The sequence below is a fragment of the Primulina eburnea genome, chromosome 1 (assembly GCF_022965805.1).
Source record: "Primulina eburnea isolate SZY01 chromosome 1, ASM2296580v1, whole genome shotgun sequence".
In the NCBI taxonomy this organism is placed as follows: Eukaryota; Viridiplantae; Streptophyta; class Magnoliopsida; order Lamiales; family Gesneriaceae; genus Primulina; species Primulina eburnea.
The window spans coordinates 5940400-5961634 of NC_133101.1; the positions used below are offsets into that span (position 1 = coordinate 5940400).

General features: G+C 33.2%; 2 protein-coding genes across 3 annotated transcripts; both read left to right on the forward strand.

Annotated features, from left to right (window-relative positions):
* Nucleotides 1-1522: 1522 nt before the first annotated feature.
* LOC140824199 (phosphoglucan phosphatase DSP4, amyloplastic) lies at nt 1523-12262 on the forward strand. Its single transcript, XM_073185798.1, has 14 exons — nt 1523-1691; nt 1798-1867; nt 1957-1995; nt 2829-2928; nt 3331-3407; nt 3489-3565; nt 3739-3819; nt 5099-5231; nt 8825-8884; nt 9164-9220; nt 9591-9686; nt 10261-10320; nt 11621-11728; nt 11983-12262. The coding sequence occupies exons 1-14, from the start codon at nt 1666-1668 to the stop codon at nt 12115-12117; spliced, it is 1119 nt and encodes a 372-aa protein (XP_073041899.1). The 5' UTR covers nt 1523-1665; the 3' UTR covers nt 12118-12262.
* A 1413-nt stretch (nt 12263-13675) lies between these two features.
* LOC140824208 (wall-associated receptor kinase-like 20) lies at nt 13676-16914 on the forward strand. Of its 2 annotated transcripts, none has more exons than XM_073185811.1 (3): nt 13676-14534; nt 14759-14809; nt 15707-16914. In XM_073185811.1, the coding sequence occupies exons 1-3, from the start codon at nt 13769-13771 to the stop codon at nt 16756-16758; spliced, it is 1869 nt and encodes a 622-aa protein (XP_073041912.1). In that variant the 5' UTR covers nt 13676-13768; the 3' UTR covers nt 16759-16914. The 2 variants fall into 2 exon arrangements, with proteins under 2 accessions (XP_073041912.1, XP_073041907.1); XM_073185806.1 differs by having other exon boundaries at nt 13678-14534; nt 14753-14809.
* Nucleotides 16915-21235: the final 4321 nt, after the last annotated feature.

Genomic DNA, 21235 nt, shown 5'->3' on the forward strand with positions numbered 1-21235 from the left:
TGTAGTCTCTAGAGAAGTTGACAAGCCAATCTATAGATATTTTTTATTGTATTTACTTTTCAATAATCTTAGGCGGCCTTAAAAGAAGGAATTCGGAGATTCCAGTACCCAACACCGACACTTCTCTTAGTTTTTTTTTTTTTATTGTTTTGTGATTTCATTTTAATGGTTTGAACAATACTTTATTATTATTTTATAAGAATTTATATGAGACGGTTTTCCATGTCAATTTTGTGCAGATCTCGACCCGGTTTGAATCGTAAAAAAATAATAAAATATTATTTTTATGTAAAAAAATATTATTATTAACTACGAATGTTCATCGTATCGACCTACTCATATGATTTCGTGTGTGGATAATTGGGTTAGTTCTCTCCAGATTGATAATAAATAGATTAAGATTTGCTTCAAAATATTAAAAAAAGGCCTTGGAAGATGGAGCAAAGTAGTTCATTTTTTTGGGTGAGTTTTGGGTGAAAATGAAAATTGATTGATAATCAATATGTTTTTATCTAATTAATCCTATGGTATCGTTAAATGTTATAAAATAGATTTTTTAAAACTGATAAAATAGATTTATTAGTTCTACATTTCGAGTATGAATTAATCTAAAAAAGTTTCAGGTGAATTATACAATGTTTTTCACTTCCATTATTTGAGAGAGTCGTTGTGAAATAAAATCTAATAATATTTTTTTAGAGGTTACAAAAACTATCTTATCTTAAATTATATTACAAACATAATGTAGTTAGATACTGAACTATATTAATCTCTTACATCAATAGTTGTTTCTGATTTATTTAACAAATATTTAACATATTTATCTGTCACTTTAAACTCACCTTTTATTTATTAATTTAATTAAAATTAAGTCTTTGGTTTTGTTTATTTTTTTAACTTAAGTTTTAAAAAATAAATAAATATTGTTGAACTTACTATTAGTTAGTATCCTATTTTTTTCCCACATCTATTGGTAAGTATTATTTTGATATATTTAAGTGTGCTCAAAGTTTTTTCTCCCTATTTTTTGCATTTTGGGGAAATTAAATGTTTATTAATGTAAGTCGCTTGTTTTTCCATTATTGACATATAATTGGTGGTCATTTTATTATTTTAATCTATCATTTTTTTTTCAACTTTATGTTAACATGACATCATATATGATAATTATGTGTATTGTCGTAACAAAATTTTTTTTGGACACATTATCATTTTACGACGATGTATAAAAGATAAATAAATTATTAAAATAAAAAATAACATATTATAAATCGACTAACAAGTCTGAGAATAGGACTTTTGTAAAAAGATCTTATGAATCTTTATTCTGTGAGTTGAATAAACCCAACCCTACTAATATTCATAATAAAAAAATCTGTCTGACAAAATACAATATTTGAGACCGTCTCATATATATTTTTCTCCTCAATTAGAAAACGTATTTTTCCTCTTTTCATTCATGATAAAAAGTTATATTAATTCTGTATTTAATTGATAAATAATTTATGTTTCCCATAAATACGTACCAATCACGCAGTCACGCAAACCGAGGTTTGGTTTCTTTTGATCGAAATCCAGAGAATATCCCAAAAGATTTTTTTTTTCCTTCTATTTTTTGTTGGATCACCGAACATTTTCACTCAGCTGCACTGACTGCTTTCTGGGATGGCTTGCCTTCAGCATCTCCCGAGGTTTTGTACTCTGATTCTTCACTCTTAATAACATTCATCATCTTTATAGTTTTCATTTTCTCATTGATGATTAATCTGTGATATGCGTTAATCACTGGCTTTTCAGATCCCTGCTTCTGCCAATGCAGAGCTTCAAAACCCGTTTAGGAAATCCCTCATGCCGTGTTACTTTGCTGGTAAAACTGAAATATATAATATGTGTGTGTGTGTGTGTGAGTGTGATGAGAGTTGATGTTACTCTTTCTTGATTATTGTTTGGATTCAGGGAACGAATTTGTCTAGGTCCCGAGTTGCTGTGGTCAAGGTAAGATTTGGTTGTTGAGGAAAGGGTTTTTTTTTTGCGCGTGATTTCTTGAGTTTGATGTAATTTTAATCTCGAGTTACAGATTAGATTCTTCTTTTTCATATATCTCTTTTTGCTTTTCATGATGAAACAGCTTTTGTTGCTAAATATTATGAAGATCTGTTTGAGGTTGTTTACTTTAATCTTTTTATATCCTGCAAAATGCCAAAATCTTTTATTGATTGAATTTTGTCTTCTGAAAATTCAAAGTTGAGCTTCGTTCCCAATAGGTTGCACGGGTTTGCCTCATACTGGAGTCTGATACATGGCAAACTAGGTCGTTTCTTAGCACTTAAAACTTGGGTCATCAAGCTAAAAGACTATCTTTTTGGGGGGTAACCTCCCAATCTTAACTATCATCTTGCAATCGCTTATGTGTAGCCCTTTTTAACGATATTGCCCATCAAGCTTACATCCTTACTGTAATTTGATCAGCTTTCATATACCTATCAAATTTGGCTGCATGAACTGTAATTCAACTACGATGTGAATACTTAAAACTACATGGCCTCTTCTGTCGTGTTTATTTGCAACATGAGCGTCAGTGTTCCGTGTTGAAACTAAATAGCATGCTTCATCCAAAAGATTAATCTATTAGGTGTGCGAGTAGGCATTAACCTCCTTTAATTTTTCTTTTTTCATTTTCAAGGTGGAGTCGTACTTGGTTTAGCAGTACATGCTGAATACACTTTTGCCTCTTTTCTGGCTTTGTTGTTATTTCAAATTTCATTTAACTGTGCAACAAGATGCAGAATCTTTTCTTTGAAATCTCTTGTTGGCAAAACAATTTTTAGGCCGTGTCTGGTTCTGCACCAAGTACAGAAAGCAACGCATCTAAGATGGAAGAAAAATCTGAAACATATAGCGAAGACATGACTGCAGCTATGGGAGCTGGTAAACACAGAATCTATTTGATGTACACTAGTTTTTGTTGCGAAAGGGAATGCTTCAGAACGTCTTAAATGTTAACTAACATGTTGAAACAAAAGCTATTAGGTGCTTGCCCGTTTTCTTAGTTTACATACTGTGGCCACTGCTTCTTATCAACTTCACCCGTGCAGTCTGTCTGTTTTGTTGGATCATGAAGTGATTTCTTCATGTTTTTTGCTTTTGTGGTGGCAAATTATCTGCATTAGTTTTCTTTGTGACCTATATTCAAACCTGTACCCTAGTTGGAATACTACCTTAAAGTTTTGTTGATGTATACACATAATTAATCTCTGCTACTGATTTATATCACCGTATCTTAAAGTCATACATTGGCTGACAATAACATTGTAATTCTTGTGGATACAGTTTTAACTTATAGGCATGAACTTGGAATGAACTATAACTTCATTCTGCCAGATCTTATTGTGGGGTCATGCCTACAGGTGATAACTATTAGCTCTCTAAGGTGGAGATGGCTGTATTTCCTAGAAGTTCCCTGATTTTTTTCACTTGGAATTTGGCAGACTCCGGAGGATGTTGACAAGCTTCGCAGCATTGGAGTAAAAACTATATTTTGCTTACAACAGGATTCAGATCTTGAGTACACAAACTAGCCTTTTTTATTTACTTCAGCGCTGAAAATTTATTGACGGTATAGATAATCAATGGATGATCCTGCTAATTGTGCTTAAGAAGCTTTTGACATGGATTAATCCCCCTTTTCTTGGAATGAGTTTCACTGCTAATTTTTTGCCCTTAAAACCATCTCTTCAGATACTTTGGGGTTGATATTGCTTCCATTCGTGAATATGCCAACAAATGTGGTGACATTCAACACTTGCGTGCTGAAATTAGGTCGGTGACAAAACTATATTATTCTGAAGAGATTCTAATGCTATTATTTTCATTCATTAAGTTGGTGAACATCACTTTTGAAACTTTTGGAGTAGCTGAAACTTGATTTCCTGAAATAGTATGTGAAATTAATTTTTCTCCTTGGCTACAAGTATTTTCGGTTCTTTATTTTCTTTTCTAAATGTGCAATTATTGTACCATAGTTTCTTTATCTAGCGTCTTACAAAGGGATTTCATTTAGGAGTAAATTGAATCTTTCCTCTGTAGGAAAATCACAACCTGGGATGGTAGCTTTGCTGCTGGTAAATTTTATCTCGGTTCTTGTAATGTGACGGATGGTCAGTGTTCTAAAAAGCGGTAGGCGGTAGGCGGGCGGTCACTTACCGCCTAGCGCCTAGGCGTTTAGGCGGGGCCTAGGCGGCCGCCTAAGCGGTTTTTTTTTAAGCCCAAAAATCTTGTGACATATACGAGTTTTACTATAAAATACAACTTTTATGTCTAAAACTATGATTTTCTATGCAATAATAAATTAATAATATTTAGTATATATATATTAATACGTTTTTATATATTACAGATATTGGTCAATCACTATCATATGTTTGCTACAACCTTCGTATCGTCCATGATACTTCAACATTTTCCGACAAAATATATAGATATTAAGTCTAAACATCTATTTCTTCTTGTTCATCTCCATATTCTTCCAACACTTTTTCTGTATCAGATTCAAACTCAAAATCCATGGCGTCTTCCTCCTCTTCATCCGATACAAATTCTTCTTCGTGGTGGTGCTTCTCATTCCTCTCTTAGGCCCATTTGAAAACATTGAACATTGGATAAAAAGTAAAATTTTAAAGGCCCAATTTTTTTTTTTAAAAACAAATCTGCCTAGGCGCTATCCGCCCAGGCGGCGACCATCCTGCCTAGGCGGCGCCCAGGCCGCCTAGGCGGCCGCTTAATGTGGCAGCGCCCAGCCCCGTCGCCCAGACAAAAATCGAGGCGGTGGGCAACCGCCCACCGCCTCGGCGCCGCCTAGGCGGTGCTAGGCGGCGCCTTTTAGAACACTGCGGATGGTGGAAAAATACTGGTTATGTAGTAAGACGGTAGAATGGGAACAAACATGTCCAAGTGTGGTTGTATTTGGCTAAATATTGTAGTGGAACATTGGCACATCTAAGAAACTACTCTACTCGCATGGAAATCACTTGACCTGTGCATAATTTTCAACATTAGTGCATTTTTATGCTCAGTTATACCTTTATTTACTTTTAAGCAGGGATTTTGATGCCTTTGATCTGAGAACCCGGCTACCTGCAGTGGTAAGTAAACTGCAAAAGGCCATTAATCGGAATGGAGGTGTGACCTATATACATTGTACTGCTGGTCTTGGAAGAGCTCCTGCAACTGCTGTATGTGCATTTCAGGCCTTCTCAGTTCTTATGTATTAAAAATCTTTAGAATCAGTATCACTTTCCTTCCTGTTATTTTTTCTTTCTGGGGTGATGGTAGGAGGGCTTGAAGGAGGCCTTTAAAAAAGAAAGAAATAAAGAAAGACAAAATCTCCCTGTGTAGTGTTGTAGACAATAATTTGAAAAACATGATATTTAACATATTAACATTGAGTTATGAACACAAAATGACACTTTTCCAATTACAATAACAAAACCAAAAACAGAGAAGAAGAAAAGATTTTCTATCCCTGCCCCCTCTCACAAGGAAAGTACTCTCTCTACTTGCCCTAGCTAAAGCTAGCCTTCGACATAAAAATATAAGCCAGAATGTTTTTCCCTCCAACAAACTCCCCCTTATATTATTTCCATCTCCCTTCCAAAACCCTTCCCCTTACCCAAGTTATTGCATCTAGTATATTCTTTACAATAGAAATAATAGAGTGAGCCAATATATTTAAGCCTGTAACACATCCCTTTACCATCTCATGCGGCTTGTGCATCCCCAGCTGTCATCATTTGCAGGTGTTAATCTCTTGTCCACTTGTCTCTTTTGGGTGGCCCCCTGTGGCTCTTCCATGCCTTGATCCTGGTTGCAACTCCTTCAACATCAAAGCATTCAACAATTTCATGCTGCCTTCTGCTACTATTCTGGCTCTGCCTTTTCTAGTTCAGCCGCAACCATTCCTCGTGGGTCATTTTCTCCCAACACTTCCATCCCGCACACTGATTTAAGTGATACTACTTTTTTTCTTGCAAATAATCCTCCCGTCGGCACACTCTGGTTATACCGGACAATTTTAACTAGGCAAATAAGTGAGGTTGAACTCCTTGAAAACTCTTATTTCTTTGCAGAACCAAACTTCCTAGCGGGGGCATTGCTATACCCTTCAATGTCACCCCTATGACACCTCAGTATGGCAGTTTGCTTTTAGTTCTTAAATTGCCTAAATCTGGACATCTTTTTATTGCATCGACTGTACTTCAATTATTTATTCTATTCACATTTATTGATCTCCCTTTATTTGGCAAAAGTTGGAACAGTGTGGCATTTTCAAGTCATTAAATTCATGACCTTTTCCAAAATTTTCTGTGCAAACTTTCCATCTCTCGATAGCACTCTTGGCCCACTGTGCTGTCTTTTTGTTCTTCACTTTCCTTCAATCTGTATCTTTTTTATGGAAGTCATGCTCAAGACCCTGTGTGCTTTCTGAATTTATTTTATGTTGGTTGGCTCCATGTTAAGTCTTGACCCTGCCCGACTGGTGGTTTTTTTAAATAAATTAATTGAAGTTGATGAGAATAGGTGCAATTTAGTTTGTAATACAAGTCGTTGTCTAGGATACGAGTTTGATTAATTATTTCTGGAAGAATAGAAATTTGAGTAATTTTTGCACTTATCTAAAATAGATATTTTAATACACCTATTATTCCATTAATTCCTAATATTCCCATTGTTGGTCTACCAACTTTTGTGAATATTTTTTATTCATGAGATCAAAAGAAATCTGCCCCGTCAAGTTTAGCTAAACCTTCTGCTTTTAATTAATCTGGCTCATTTCTTCAAATCAAGTTACTAGCCCTATCCACAAGTTTCTTTCCTGTTCTCCTTGACAAATATATGAATGAATAAAAATCAAATCAGGCCTTGAAATTCCCAGTAGGGCACTCTATCTTCTCTTTCAGATATTTCAGTCACCTAGTCGAACTAGGAAATAGTTTATTCAGTCACCTAAGTTTCACATCACACTATTTTACACTAAAAATCGATGCAACTTTACTCCTAAAAAACTAACTGCTGTTAGTTTGCTGACATAACCCTCATTCCTCCATTTCATACTCTTTATATTTTCCTTTTGTTTGGGGTTTTGGGGGAAGGCAATGGCATTGATATTCCTTCAAAGTCGACATCTCTCTAGTTAAGATACATGCTTACTTACATGTTGTATTCCATTTTCTGTCCTATCAACCTGCCCATTCTTCGCTGGGGCTTCTCCCCCTTCTTTTTCTTTTGGCTTACATATTACACCTTTTATTAGTCCTGATCTAAGCATTTCTGAAATGACATCCATGTTCGGATAGCATAAGAGTTGCCTTAAATTCTTTCAACCTCATATATCCTACATAAGAATATATCTACGTATATTTATATTTATTTATTTATAGGTGAACAGACAGATAGTTCCACGCATTGATTGAACAAATTTCTTTTCCTAAACCTCGTAGAAATTTGTTAAGAGGAATAATAAAGATCAAATGTTTTATATCTTTTACAGCTTAAACTTTGAATTCGTCATTTGTTCAACATAGTATCATGGTCAAGGTATGGGGAGTTCTCAAGTTCAAATTAGTTACCAACTGCCCACCCATAAATGAAAAGTGTTCTATGATAATGCTTTAGAAAGGTTATAGCCGCATGAAATGTATCTTACAAGTTACAACATTTTTGTTCTTTTATGTTACAAAAATCCTGACAATTATTTTTTTTGGTAGATAATATTGTTGTGTGCTTTTTGCTCTTAAGTGCATTATGATGAATAAAGTATTGTTATCACAAGAAGTGTGTTATTAAAAATATATCAATTACTTTAATTAAAATAATCTCAACTTTATTTAGAAATTCAGAATAGTTTTTGATCAATTATTTAAAAGCAAATTAGAATCAAGCACACATTTATAATGAGAATTCAATGAGAGAGAATCTAGATGTTCGGTTTCAATTGGTTTTCCACTATTTTTGATTCTTTATGATGTTTATAGTTAAGAATTCAACCCCGTTAACCTATGTAGCACGAATACTTTAAATTTTTTTTCTGAAGTATCGGATACGGATACGACACGCGGATACGCGTGTCGGATACCTCAAAATCCGTATCGTTGACTTTGTTTAGGGTTGACCATCCGGATACGTTTTGGACACGCCATGGATGCGTTTTTCGGATACGTTTGGGCAAAATTGCAAATATTTAAAAGTTGTAGGGGTTAATTAAAAAAAATTAAAATTTCTAGGGACTAAAAGGAAATAATTAATTTAAAATAAATTGGGTTGGGCTTTTAAATCCCTAAATACATTTGTCCATCTCTTACATTCCATTTCTACATAAGCGGCTCTCAATTCAACCGATATGGATGTTTGATTTCTTTTTCCTTGCTTAAGATGGATTTTACATTTAATATTTTGTAATTAAGATATTATGATTAATGAAATATTAAATCTATCTCCATAATTTTTACTTTTCAATACTAAATTTATATATATATATATATATATATATATATATATATATAATTTTAATGATTGTCGTATCCTAGCTGTATCGTGTCTTATATTTTCAAAATTTGACGTGTCGCCGTATCCGTATCATATTCGATACGATACTCGTATCCGTATCCATGCAACATAGCCGTTAACGAAGAATGCATGGTTATTTCTATTCCCCTTTTCCAACTGATAAAGAGTATTTACCATCTAACATCAAACAATATTTGTATCTAAAATCTAACACCAATTGACTTGCATGAAGAATGTAACAAGTTTTTTGTTTTATGTGCAGTTGGCTTACATGTTTTGGATCCTAGACTATAAGCTGAGTGAAGCACATAAACTACTTATGGTATTATTTTATTTTTCATGTTTTGTCTCAGTACTTATCTATTATTGACTAATATCATCACCACAAATAATTTATTACATCTCAGTTTCCCAAGCAAGATTTATTTTGTGAAATCATCAGTGGCACTCATTTGGCTGATCATCCTCTTGATTATGTTTTCAAAGCTTCATTACACATCTTAAAAATTATTTTGAAGGGTCATAAAATCATCTCAGGATTTTCTAAGAGGATATCTGTATGAACGAAGATGTTAAATATATCTTTTCCACTTGTTCGCAGAGTAAGCGCCCTTGCTTTCCAAAGTTAGATGCCATCAAAAGTGCAACTGCTGATATTGTGAGTCCTTGTTTCCCTTGTCCATTAATTGTATTAAATCAGTCTGAAAAACATAAAAAATTTATTGATAAAGCTAATGTCAAGCATGAAGCCATAACTGTTGAAGTGGTATATCACTTAAAAAATTTGGCATGACAGTTTCTGTAGCTTTTCTGGTGTGTTCTCTATTTCTATTCCTCTTCCGATGCAGAAGCTGTTTTTATTGAAGTTCTTCATGATGTGACTTGTGGTATTACACTCGGAGTCCTTTAATGGTCATTGGAGCTGTTTGTTTTGCATCTGTACTTTGTTCTTACCTTTCTAATTAAGAGTCCAAATAGTGCTAAACCTCTTCCATGAAATTCCAACGCAAGCTTCCTTTTGTTTAAAGCTTACAGGCCTTATAAAGAAGCCTGTGAAATTAACGTGGTATGGAGAGAATAATTCATCAGTGGAAATCTCTGGACTCGACATTGGATGGGGTCAGGTAGTTGCCTCTCTGACTTTCTAGTAACAAATACTCTGGAAATTGTGGAGAACTAGTTGTAAATGAATGTTTCCTGTGAGATACAACATGATACCCAATTGCTGTTAAATTTGAATATATAAAATGCAACTCAACTTTTCTTGGTCGCTGAGAATCATGTCTTATTTAAAACTTATGATTTAGCTATATTTATGACCAAGTCCTTGCTTACATTACTCTACTGATTCATAATGTTTATTGTTTTAGTTATATGCTTTGTTCTCTGAACCTAGCATCAATTATGAGTAGAATAATCTGCAGTATATTGAGTTCCTTTTTCATACAATAGTGTTGATGCCAAATCTGGTGATTTAACTATTATTTATTTGCAAGCTATTTCACTTTCATTACTACCATAGTTACGCCTACATGTTTTTTTCCGAAGTCTGATCCACCATTAAACTTTACTATTATTCTATGTTTTAGTTCCATTTCGCATTTTGAATGCTTAACTCGTTTTATGCATAAAAATGTTTTTTTTATGATTCTTGGAAGTCTTCCACTCGCAATTTAATGTACTGTTCCTCCTATGCAGAGAATACCTTTGTCGTATGATGAAGAACACGGTTTATGGAATCTCCATAGGGAATTGCCTGTAAGTACGTTGTTCTATATTTTTAAGCTTGTAAACTGTATTAGTGCTTTTAAATGAAATTGTTTTTAATGCTTAAGGAACTTCTTTTTCCCCCTTCAAACCTAATGCTGTGTGCTTTCAATATGTGAATTAATCTTTGAACAGTTTTCTACATGGATAGATAGAGATAGTAAAGTCATGGTATTATAAACAGGTTCTTATACCATCTATTTGATGAAATTGGGTGACTTTTCATCCCATTAGATTTGAGACAGATTTTCAGTTTAGCACAAGGAATTCATGCTGTTGAAGGTTTGAATTTTCTATTGCATGTGGGTTTTCGAAGTCCCTGTGACCTGCAATTTTTCTGGTTTTACCTTTGACACATGTATGCCTTTTGACTGCTCGCGGATACCCGATTTAAGCTCTTTTTTGCTAGATATTGTTAATTCTTAATGAGCTTATCTTCTGCATTACCTCATAAAATGGTACTAGAAAATTGTTTGGTCTTCTGCAGTATAGTGATTTACTTTTTCTCACAAGAGAATTGTTAACTGTATCTGAAAAATATTTATTGGGACAACATAAAACACAAAAGAAAAGAACAAAGATTATTTGGACAAAATAAAACACAAAAGAAAAAGAACAAAGATTAATGAGACCTGACATTGCACCTGATCCTCTGAGTCGATAAGGATCTGCTATATTCAGCAGGACTGCAGGACACACCTAAAAATCTCATAACTATACACATGAATTAAGAGCCTCTTTATATAGTGAGACAGACCAGGGCCTCGTTAATAATTCTCTAATAACCAAGAAATAACAATGCATAGTAAATTCTAAACTTGTGGGAGATCAATAGGATTTTTTTTATCATGTTATCCATCACCGAGCAACCAATTCCATATTTAATAAATATTTGGCCCTTGCTTTTGGATTATATTCTTCAGAACATCCTGATGTGATTCCAGTACACAATAGGGCTAATCGTTGTATCGATCCCGATCTTAGATCACTTCCCAATATTTTTTATTTTTAATGATGTTTATCGACCTTGAATTTTATTTTGTTTGGTTGAATATTATCAAAGATTTCCACCACATTGCACGCATTATAATTCCCAAGAGAAACTCTTGGTGATGTTCCAAGCATGGGAATGAATTTTATGGATAAATTTATGTAGATGACATCGCCTTTTATCTGATTTAACTCTTGTTTGTCCATTAAGTGTCATAATTCATAAAAAAAATTGGGAGAGAAAATATGGATGCATTCTGGATTAGTAGCCGATAAGTGCTCAAGCTCTTGCTTTGGACAGGAAGGACATTATGAATACAAGTATATTGTGGATGGTGAATGGATGTGCAATGAGTACGAACCTGTCATTGGTCCCAACAAGGATGGCCACGTCAACAACTATGTTCAGGTGCGTCATTTTTAGCCAAATGTGCAAATCTCTTAAAGTTCCCAAAATTCTTCTTGAATCTAAAAGAAAATCCTGAGATTGTTAAATTATTTTCTGTTTTGCACGCATTTGTTATTTTATATTAGATTGTTGCATCAGATTAAAAAGAATAGACTTTTCTTGACAAGTGTACTCGAAAATCATATCCTATCACGTTGCCTGATTATTCGGTGTTGGTTCGTTAAGAATGACCACGAGCCTGCTGTGATATGCAGGTTTCCGATGATCAACGCAATAACGAGAGTGCTGCAATTCGCGCTAGACTAACAAATGATGAATCTGATCTTTCGCCGAACGAAAGGCTCATTATCAGACAATTTCTTGAAGCCTTCCCAGATGAAGCTGATTGACTGCAAATCGGTGAGTGTAATAATCACTACAAAATGTAAAATTATACAACTTTGTTCATACACTGTATAATATAACATTATGGGCAATGAACAGAACATCACGCCCCCTGTTTTTTTTAATCACCAAAATAAATTGCTTGTAGAAGTCAACACTTTTCTGAAAAATAGTTATTATATTCAGGGTCCTGTAGTATCCAAGAGTTATTTTTAACTCTTGGATTCAATCAGAGTAATCAGTCTTATATTGATTCAAATTACTTCTCTAAATCATAGCCAATACCACATGTTTAATTCTCACAAATCTCAAGATAATGCATTTATCGGAAAAAAATGATTGTCGAGGATTAATAATTGTCTCTATATAGAAGATTAATAGAAGTTGTATGATCAAATATATTGATTTAAATTTTGAAATAATATATATATATATATATATATATATATATATAATAATATTTCAAAATTTAAAATTTTAAAAAAGGGAAAAGGAAGAAAGAGATGATAGAGTAATCTTTGTTGAGGAAGACTACGGCCGTCTGAATGGAAGAAATAAATCGTGTGGAGATTTGACGGCCCCACCATTCGGAAAACGCAACCTCATTTTGTTATATATCAAAGAAATTGATTTAGATACACATTTTTTTAAAATGATAAACGATGTATTTGAAATTCTCATAATTATTTTAAATAAATGTGTTTAAAATTTGAAATTTTGAATGATACTATTATTAATTTTTAATCCATCACATTTATTATCACTAGTAGAGTTTAAATTTAGAAGAAATTGATTTGAAATATCCATCCACTTACCGAAAGTATCGAAATAATTTAAAATCAAATAATAATAATAAAATAAGATTATAGGATCTTTGAAAATTCTAACCTCTAATAAGTCGTTTACACGAGTTTAATAATAAATGAGGAAGACTTTTTGGGTCTTCTAGAAGGAATGAAGTCAACTAAAGTTGTGTAATTTTTTACACTGTCTATTCATTTGGTTAGGTAAGCAGTAAGCTGACTCCTAATGAAAATGTTTTTTATATTAAAAAAATGTAATAAAATTATGGGTTTTGTTATATAACTAAAAATGAAGCTGGCATTTCGAATGATATGAAATTTGATTTTATTTAATATAGTCTTTGAGAAAGTCGATAAATTAGAGCTACAAGTCTTCTCGAAGTAAACTTTCGTTTTACTGTTCAAGTAATTTTGTTTTTGAAGATCATTTTAACATAGTTAATGGATTCAGGTCACGTCTTTTGCTATTTGGATTTATTAGATTATTATTGACTGATCATTCGATTCAATAGTTGGAATTATAAAAATATAAAAAATAAAAACTTATGTGAGACGGACTCACGGGTCATATTTTGTTAACGAATATTTTATTTAAGTCATCCATAAAAAATATTAATTTTTATACTAAAAATATTAATATTTATTATAGAATTAATCTATCTCACAAATAAAAATTATATCTCACGAACAAAATCAACAAGTGTGAAAAGATGGGAAAGAAATCAAGTAGAAAGTAATAAATATATTCTCTCAGCCTAATTTTCTTCCCAACTTCCAAAATTAAAATAAAGTCAATACACGCACATATTAAATTCAGTCCCCCCGTCTCTTTCCAGTAATCCCAACAGCCATCATGGCCAATCCACTCCTCCTCCTCCTCCTCGCGGCGGCTCTGCTACCATGCGCACTCTCCCTTAGTCCCTGTCCTCCTTGTGGTTCCACCGCCGTCCCCTACCCACTGAGCACCGACCCCAGCTGCGGTGATCCCGAATACAAAGTCCGCTGCAACGCCTCCTCCACACTCTTATTCGACTCCATCAACAATACATACCCGATCACCTCCATTTCCCCGGACACGCAACGCCTCGTGATCTCCCCCGCTCCCTTCGTCCCCAACACCTGCATCACGCGGGATTTCTCCTCCAACGGCCTCCAGCTCAACGCGTCCGCGCCCTTCAACATCACCGGCAGCAACACCATCTTATACCTCAACTGCTCCGAAAGCCTTATCCGCTCGCCTCTGAACTGCTCCTCCAACAGCCTCTGCCACGTGTACGCCAACGGGACCAGCGCAGGGCGCGACTGCGCCGACGCGCGCCTCTGCTGCGCTTTCGGTGCGGGGGGATCCACGACGGCGTACCGGATACAGGTCAGGGATTCGGGGTGCCAGGCGTACCGGAGCTTCGTGAACCTGGACTACGACCTGCCGGCTAGCCAGTGGCCGCAGCCTGGCGTGGAATTGGAATGGCTATTGCCGAGAGAGCCGACGTGTGGCGGCCAGGGTGATTGCGGGTCGGGTTCCGCGTGTGGGCCGGACCCGAACTCGAATGAGGGGATCCGCAGATGCTTCTGCAATTCTGGATTGCGATGGGATCCAGTTGGAGGAGTCTGTGCTCAAGGTGAGATTTTATATTTTAAATATTAATTTCCTGTTTTATGGTAAAATTTATATTTTTAATATGAAATACTAAAATCAAAATTATTTGTTTATTATATATAAAAAAATTATTAGTTTATTATTTTATTTTTTTATAATTTTGAGAATTCACATTATCGATCTATTTCATTTCGTTTGCTGTGTGTTGATTTGATTTTCTTGCTTCGTTTTGGTACTCAGAGCCAGCGTGTGGAGACTCAGATGGCTGTGGTAAAGACAGAACTGCCCTGATTGCGGGTACGCTCTACTTTATTTTATTTTTAAGTTATCAAATTTCACATTTTTTTTAATATAATTTTAATTATTTTTTGTGTCGACGTGACGTTAATATGATATTGATATATTTGTCGATATACATGTATATATAAACGAAATAATTAAAATTGTAAAAAAAAAAGAAAAAAATATAGAAATTTAATAATAACATGACATGCATGAAATAACAAACATATAATAATAAAAATTATATCAACGAATATAGTAAAATTATTATTTTATTAATTTATCGAAATTATTAATTTATTTCATTTACCTAAGTTTAGACCGAGAAAATAAATTTATTTTAGAAAATTTATGAATGTATCTAATATTAATTTATATATTTGTACTACTAATATTTTAGTTAGAACTTCGGAATGATAATATTCTATTTCTATAGTTTTTTATTTTTTTAAAAATATGTTGTGAATTTTTCTTGCCTCAAAATATAAATAATATTACGTTGTATTATATATTTATAAGGAATAATTAATAAAAGAAATAATGTTATTTTAATTGTGGACCTATGTAGTTTTGTATGTTGCGTGATTGACTAAAAAAACGCGGTTATCAGGTTGTCATCTACGGTCAATCTACTTTGAAAATTATTCACACATTAAATTTATTTATGTAAAAAGAAAGAAGTAAATCTTTTGTGAGACGATCTCACGGATCTTTATCTGTAATACGTGTTAATCTTGCAATGGAAACACACGATGCTTGTGCAATAAATTATAATTATAAAATTTAAAAGAATATATTTTGACATGAAATTTTTGAATAAAAGATGAAAATTCATGATTGGATTGTTGTTAATTGTCTAATATATCAATGAGGTGATGATTTTTGATCCATTGATAAATGTTGAATGTGCAGGCTTAACTTCAGGCCTAAGCGTGGCACTCGTATCAGCACTGATTGGATTTTTCGTCTACAAGCGCCACCGTCGCATCAAAGAGGAGCAAGAACGTATTACTCGAGAGCGCGAAGAGATCCTTAATTCAGGTGGCGGCAAATTTGCGAAAATCTTCAGTGGGAAAGAAATAAAGAAGGCCACAAATAACTTTTCCAAGGACCTGCTTCTTGGAGTCGGCGGCTATGGTGAAGTGTACAAAGGTATTCTTCAAGATGGAACGGTTGTTGCGGTAAAATGTGCGAAGCTTGGTAACACGAAAGGCACCGATCAAGTTCTCAATGAAGTACGGATACTATGTCAAGTGAATCACAAGAGCCTTGTGGGGCTCCTTGGTTGTTGCGTTGAGCTCGAGCAGCCACTGATGGTTTACGAATATGTTCCTAATGGAACTCTCCTGGACCATTTACAAGGCCCCAACAGGGGTCTTCTTTCATGGAATCATCGTCTCAGCGTCGCCCACGCAACTGCTGAGGGACTAGCCTACCTCCATTTCGCTGCAGCTCCACCAATCTACCACCGTGATGTGAAGTCTAGCAACATCTTACTAGATGAAAAACTAAACGCAAAGGTTTCTGATTTCGGGCTGTCTCGTTTAGCTCACACGGATCTGAGCCACGTATCCACTTGTGCTCAGGGCACTCTTGGATACCTTGACCCTGAATACTACAGGAACTATCAGCTAACTGACAAGAGTGATGTATACAGTTTTGGGGTCGTTTTATTGGAGCTCTTGACATCCCAGAAAGCGATTGATTTCAACAGACCAACAGATGATGTGAATCTGGCGGTTTATGTGCAGAGATTGGTGGAAGAGGATAGGATCATGGATGCTGCTGATCCATTGCTGAAAGAGGGAGCTAGCAAGGTAGAGCTGGAAACCATGAAGGCAATTGGTTTTCTGGCGATCGGATGCTTAGAAGAACGTCGGCAAAACCGGCCATCCATGAAAGAGGTGACGGAGGAGATCGAATACATCATCAGTATTGCAACTGCCAAGGCCGCAGATATGTAAAATATCAGATAGATTTATGTCTGCGGGTTAATTTTATATGCGAATGGATGTACTTTGCTTCTCTTTGACCCTTTTACTTTGTTTTGGTTTGGTTTGGTTTGCTAGTATGTATTTTTATGGACATTTGGGTTTCTTCCTTGTAACATTATGTGTTTAGTTCCGGTGTCCAGTCACTTTTTTTCACCTACAAGTACTCAAAAAATTTAAAATTTTCTAATTTTTAAAAATTAATTGATTTTTTTTTACATAAATTAATTTTTAATGGAAAAAAATAATTGGAGCTAAAAAAAAGAAATAGAAATATTTTAGAGATTTTAAAATTACACCAACTATTTTATATAGAGTAGAAAAAAAAGCACATATATAATAAGTTATAGTTTTGAACATAAATATATTTAATATTAATATAGAGTCAATTTAGGATGTTTATTCAATTATATTATATTTTTAGTAAGTAAAAAATATTATATTATATTTTTAGAAATAATATTTTTGCTATCAATTATTTAGTAGATTGTTGTTAAAAGAATTTAAATGATGAACAATAAAATTAATTTGCAATATACATAATAATAATAGATAACTTTAGTATTTAGAACATTATTATTTTTTAAAAATAATATTTTGCGCATCACCAAATTTGGTGCTTAATTTACGCCAACAAATATTATTATTTAAATATTATACAATTGAATCCTAAACAATGAATATTTCATTATTTGTGACATTGAAATTTACAAATTCATACTTCACAAAGATACATTATAGACGTCAAAGTATCGCCATAGTCATCTTTTCAACAATGGGGTGGGAAAACTGCATTCTCGGTTCGGTAATTTTGTTATTTTGCGATTTTGATCGTCATACATCTTATCAAATTCAGTTTTAGTCAACGTCTCTTCTAATTTTTGAAATTTTATTTTTTCCCAATTAGAGTTATGATGTGACACTACACATATCAGCACCACCTTAAAGTTGCATTGATGTAACATTAACATAATGTCTATAAAAGTTTAATTGCAATAAAACCAAATATAACATAATAAAACTGAATTTTGACAACATCAAAAGCCAAAATCGGAAAAAAAAAACATTGGATCACGACACAAAAACAAATTTTATTAAAACAATCAACAAGATAACATTATTTTAGTCCAGTAATTCACTGATTTCCTAGCAATAGAAGCTACAATGGCAGTAATGATCTTTTGATGATGTCGCAAGTAAACATTCGCTCGAAATAAATGCAAACGATCCGTGACTAATGGCATTCTTGCAGGGCTCGTCGCATGATTCAGTCATCTCTTCCTTGCATGGATACAAAATATTAGCAGTGCAAATCTTCCCATAAGTTCTCCCATGCACTAAGTGATCTGTATCAACGAAAAAAAGACGATGATTTTTTCTGTCATCAAGATCTCATATTTGAAACGATCTCCCAATTTAAATAAATAAAATTAAACCACGAGTGGATGGAAAATTTTAAACGATAAAAATCCAAAGATTTTAAAATCTTTATGTTTTGGGTTGAAATTAACGACGATTGTCCGAAAAATTATTAATAAAATTCATTTTCCCTTCTTTTTATCGTTCTTTCGTGTGGTGGGATTATAGGAGTGAGCAAGCTTATTATAGTCCTTGATCTTGAAGTACCATTCAAAATTTAAATACAATTTCATGTAGATTTTCCCCAAAAATTTTATGTGTTATCTAATGGCTTGATCGATAGGCGATGCTAGCCAGAACACACGAACCACATGCGGCATGCCAATTGTTTCGCCCCACGGATGGTGCTAGCCGAACTAGCCGAACCCGTGTTCCAGATCCAATTATTTTAATATATTTTACGTAAAAAAAGATTTTTTTAAAAAAAAATTAGTTTAAACTAATAATTTATATAGTCCATCTAACATCAAAGTAGATATAAAAACCGAGCTCCATTATACTCGAACAAAAGTATGTTATTTTAGTATCATACCTGACGTAAGAGCTACGAGCACAATGACAAGCAAAGCAGACTTCAAAAGCGCAGCCATTTATGACTTCAATTTTCTGATCTTTTATGTTTTATGAATTTTCAGGCCGATAATCTCTTTAAATAATATTTTGAACCCAATTTGGTCAAAGTAATAAATAAATATTGACAATCTGCTCCGAATATAGTAATATTAATATTAATAAATATATTGATTAGGCAGTGTGTTAATAATCCTTGGATCAGAAAATATGGGGTGGGCTCCCACTGATCCAACGACTATGCTGCATTTGAGTAGATATTTAGCGATTGTGTCCATAAATTTGAAAATGGGAAGAGATCTTCTGTCGCACGAGTATGTCTCGGTGTAATGATTTCAATTATCTATAAAGATTTATTTGCCAAACAATGAGAATCAAAAGCCAACAATACCATATATTAACGACAAAAACTTGTGTGACGTATTTTGTGAGACATATATCTTATTTAGGTCATCCATGAAAAAATAAATTTTTATGCTAAGAGTATTATTTTTTATTGTGAATATCGGTAGGGTTGACCCGTATCACAGATAAAGATTCGTGAGACCGTCTCACAAAAGATATACTCAATGTTAATTTGATGCATGAAATATTGCAGAGATAGTAGGAGAGGATAAAAAACGAATTAAATCAGCATATTACACCTTGTGTAGTCAATTGGGTTAATACATTTGGTAAATAAATTACTTTTATTCCAAAATTGCATAAAAAAATCAAATTCAATTATATAGTTTGAACGTTACAATATCTCACTAAGATATATAATGGCAATTGGGGGTCTGGGATGGGTTCGGTCAAACTCGAGACCCATCCTGTAAATCCGATGGGTCGAATCAGTGTTAGACACGCTAAAAAACTATATAATTTTTACATTTTTAAATACACAATAAAACTTTTTAAAAATACTAAATCGTTAAAATTACTTTTCAAACTTTATATTAATAATATTTAGAAAAAAATGTTATCAAAGTTAAAATCTATTTATATTCAATTAATAACAAAAAATATATATAATTATATATTTTCATATTAAATATATCATAATATAAAAAATTATTTTGAGCCTAAAATATTATGCACTAAAATAAGTAATTAAGGTATTTTTTTATTCAACATAATAAAAATATAAATATATTATTAATAATATATAAACTAGATTAATAATAATAATAATAATAATAATAATCATAATCAATTTTGTAAGACGAATTTTCAATGAAAATTTCGTCTCAAAAATCCATTTCTCTGATTTTGGAGATGAAAGATTCTGTTTCTAATTTTAGAGAATGATTATAAAACCGTATACGAATTAGTTTCTAATTCGATCAAATGGTTTATCTTCAAATTTAATTTCGTCTCTAATTTTGTCTTAAATTCATTGTTATTCGGTGTCAAAATATAATTTCATTAATTTATAAATCCATTTATAATACAAAAACAACAACAACAACAACAATAATAATACCTTAGAAATAGATAAAAATTAAATAAAATTATGTAAAACTCAATTTTATTATTGTATACATACTATAAAATTACTTCATGTTTTATTTAATAGTAAAATAACATAATTTGGGTCTAGCAATGGTAGGTACACATGCAATAATAATACATTGTGAATGTCGAAAGAGCACAATGACTCGAAATGTAATCGCGTGGATTAAGCAATTCTTGTTTGCAGGCGAATTGACAATCCTCGTATACCCCTGGACTTGGACTGCATGGATACAAAACTTCTAACGAACAAATTCTGTCAAAAAGTCCCCCATGCACCAACCTGCAATCTGCATTCAATCACAAGAAGATTTTTTTGGTAATCTCTTTTGCGATTTTAATTAATCAATCGGAGTGCGTACGTGACACGAAACAAACACATCGACGTCACGTGAAAAAATGACTGAACTTTCTAGGAAGACTGAAAGTTGATGATACCTGATGCAAGGGTCACAAGTACAATGAGCACCAATATAGACTTCAAAGCCATAGTCATAGTGAATAATTTTTCCTTTTCCTGATATTTTTTAAGATAATATATGTTTATAGAATTTCTGGCCAAAAACCTCTTTAAATAATATTTCTAAAAGTGTAGTCAAAATATAAATGTTGGTAATCTGTAAAAAAAAAAAAAAGTTGTGGTCAAAGAACTTAATTTTATTACAAATGTACATAACAGATTAATTTTTTGATTACATAATTTGGTTACATTATCATAGCAATAGTTTCAATATCTAACCAAAATCTTGATTATTGTATTCATTATTTATATGTGTCGACAAAGTTCGTGTCGCACCGAAGACTATGGGGATCATCGAATCAAGAGCAATAAGCCCCCTGTTTGAAGATACCTGGAGCGGAAGATTCAATTAATCGATACCGGAGATGTCGTCGTCGTCGCTCTCTAACGTAAAAATTCGGAAACAAAACGTAATCTCGTACGTATACATGGAAAATCATCGTAACC

Excerpts from the sequence above, each read along its gene's own strand:
- LOC140824208 (XM_073185806.1), top strand. The coding sequence starts at position 13,769 with ATGGCCAATCCACTCCTCCTCCTCCTCCTCGCGGCGGCTCTGCTACCA. Across the intron at positions 14,535-14,752 it reads TGGAGGAGTCTGTGCTCAAG|AGCCAGCGTGTGGAGACTCA; the intron begins GTGAGATTTTAT and ends TTTGGTACTCAG. Across the intron at positions 14,810-15,706 it reads CAGAACTGCCCTGATTGCGG|GCTTAACTTCAGGCCTAAGC; the intron begins GTACGCTCTACT and ends TTGAATGTGCAG.
- LOC140824199 (XM_073185798.1), top strand. The coding sequence starts at position 1,666 with ATGGCTTGCCTTCAGCATCTCCCGAG. Across the intron at positions 1,868-1,956 it reads CATGCCGTGTTACTTTGCTG|GGAACGAATTTGTCTAGGTC; the intron begins GTAAAACTGAAA and ends GTTTGGATTCAG. Across the intron at positions 8,885-9,163 it reads AAGCACATAAACTACTTATG|AGTAAGCGCCCTTGCTTTCC; the intron begins GTATTATTTTAT and ends ACTTGTTCGCAG.